This window comes from Nannochloropsis gaditana (genome assembly GCF_000240725.1).
Source record: "Nannochloropsis gaditana CCMP526 unplaced genomic scaffold scaffold541, whole genome shotgun sequence".
In the NCBI taxonomy this organism is placed as follows: Eukaryota; class Eustigmatophyceae; order Eustigmatales; family Monodopsidaceae; genus Microchloropsis; species Microchloropsis gaditana.
In genome coordinates this window covers 1-1,988 of record NW_005803412.1, presented here as the reverse complement: position 1 = coordinate 1,988, position 1,988 = coordinate 1, and the positions used below count along the sequence as shown (strand labels likewise).

Here is a 1,988-nt window from a genome sequence, read left to right as displayed (position 1 = left end):
CTTGCAAAGTCCCCTCCTCCCTCCCTACCTACCTGCTGGACAAAGACATCCGGTGAAGGCGTTCCAAACCGAGAAGACAACAGGTCTTCCCCAAACTCTTCCCCTACGCCGTCCCCTCTTCTTCCTTCCTTCCTCCTGTGCCTCCCCTCCCTCCCTCCCTCCTTCCCGCCTTCCCCACGCCCCGGCCCTCCGCGAACCCGGCCATCCTCTTCAGCTCGGAGAAAGCGATCGTCGGGCCTGTCAAGCCCAGTGGTAATCATGTAAATATCGTCGTACACATCTTGACAACACATCACCATTTCCCGAGGCCAATCCCTCCCTCCCTCCCTCCCTCCTGTTCTCACCCGACGTAATTGGACAGGGCTGTCGATCCCGGTGTGTAGAAAGTAGAGGACGTGGGTACACCTCCAACGGAGGAGGTATCGCCATGGACTGCACGATCACAACACATTACAGGAGGGAGGGGGAGACGCAAATGAGCAATAGAAGGTCCTACCACTGTGAACCATCCCCCGCACACATAGGCATATGGAGAGCACGCCAGCGTCCACGTACCGGAGACGGGCGAGGTGACAATATTTCCCGGATGGCCTGATATATGAGCATGCTGGGGTCTGCCTCCTTGCTCCCTCCCATGCCCGGCCTCCGCCATAAAAACACCGGGGCCGCGTCACGAAACCTCCACACAACACCCTGGGGCAGTCCCGGACTTGTCACGCCCTTGACAATGCTCGTCTCTGTCATAATGGACGTGTGTGGACGACGGGTGAGTGTGACAAAAAGAATGTAGGGGAACGGAACTGCTTGAAGAGGACGGCGAGGGCGTCGCGACTCTGAAACCACGAATGCGTCGTGACTTGAAAAAAACAATACCAAACTACGTATTCAAGGACCGTGCATTCCCCTACACGTCCTCTGTCCTACGTTGTCCATCATGCCCGCATGATCCCCGCATGTTTCCAGTGGCTTCCCGCCCATTCGCATAGCAAAAAGTATCAGCATTAACGGAGGTACGTCTCCGCGTCATGGACAACGGTCATGCAATTAAAGTCAACTTCATGCACCCCTTGGACAAACCACAATGCCAACGCCCAAGGCGGCAGTCGCGATGCGACGTGGTGCATCGAGGGATTGACGTTGCTTGCAAGTCTTGGGAGGAACGTGTCGTGTACAAATGGACTTACACATGTATATACTGATGTTGACAAAGGGAAGGTAGGGACGGAGAGGGGAAGGAGGGAGAGGGGATAGCCCCAGACATTGGACTGTCCTCCAGGCTTTAGGGCGACAGTGTGTCAAGTAACGGCCCCCAATGAGATTGACACAGTGTTTGGAACTATACATGGATACCCTCCTCCCGGCGCATGCCCCATGAGAAGAAGTCAATGAAGGCGGAGGAGATGGGGGGCCCAGTCTGAGGAAAGTCTCGGACCAAGTCGGAGGGACGGGAAAAAAGACACAAATAAATGCACGCAAAAGATCATGAATGGACACTTAATACCCTCGTCATGCCGTGGTGAAGACCGCAGCTCAATTCGCTCTTGGTTCTTTTTGGAAAGGTGCGGGAGAGTATTCCCACCCCAAGATTTACGCCAAGCACCCAGCCGCAAGCCACCTCTCCCTCCTCCTCCCTTCCTCCTCAGCTCCTCCTCTCCCTCCTCCTCCTCTTCTTCCTCCTCCATTTTCCCCTCCTCCTCCCTTCCTCCTCAGCTCCCTCTCTCCCTTCTCCTCTTCCTCCTCCTCCCCTTCCTCCTCCCTCCCCCTCACCATCCCCTCCACCACCACAAAATTTTCAACCCCCACCCTCAGACCCTCCTCTCATTGCATGCAGAGTTTAGTCGCCCTATCTCCCACCTCGCCTACCAGGCAGGCCTCCAAGGAGGCAGGAGAACCCACTTTGGAGATGAATACTGGAATGCTGCCGTGGTGGTCCATCTGATGGGGAAGGAAGGAAAGGAGGGAGGGAAGGAGGGAGGGAGGGAGGGAGG

The 1,988-nt window shown here is 56.1% G+C and overlaps 1 protein-coding gene across 1 annotated transcript; it reads right to left on the bottom strand.

Annotated features, from left to right (window-relative positions):
• Positions 1 to 103: 103 nt before the first annotated feature.
• On the bottom strand, positions 104 to 744 carry NGA_0198800 (uncharacterized protein; the record flags this gene model as incomplete). Its single annotated transcript, XM_005854328.1, has 3 exons — positions 104 to 237; positions 345 to 432; positions 556 to 744. The coding sequence occupies 3 exons, from the start codon at positions 742 to 744 to the stop codon at positions 104 to 106; spliced, it is 411 nt and encodes a 136-aa protein (XP_005854390.1).
• Between the last annotated feature and the right edge of the window lie 1,244 nt (positions 745 to 1,988).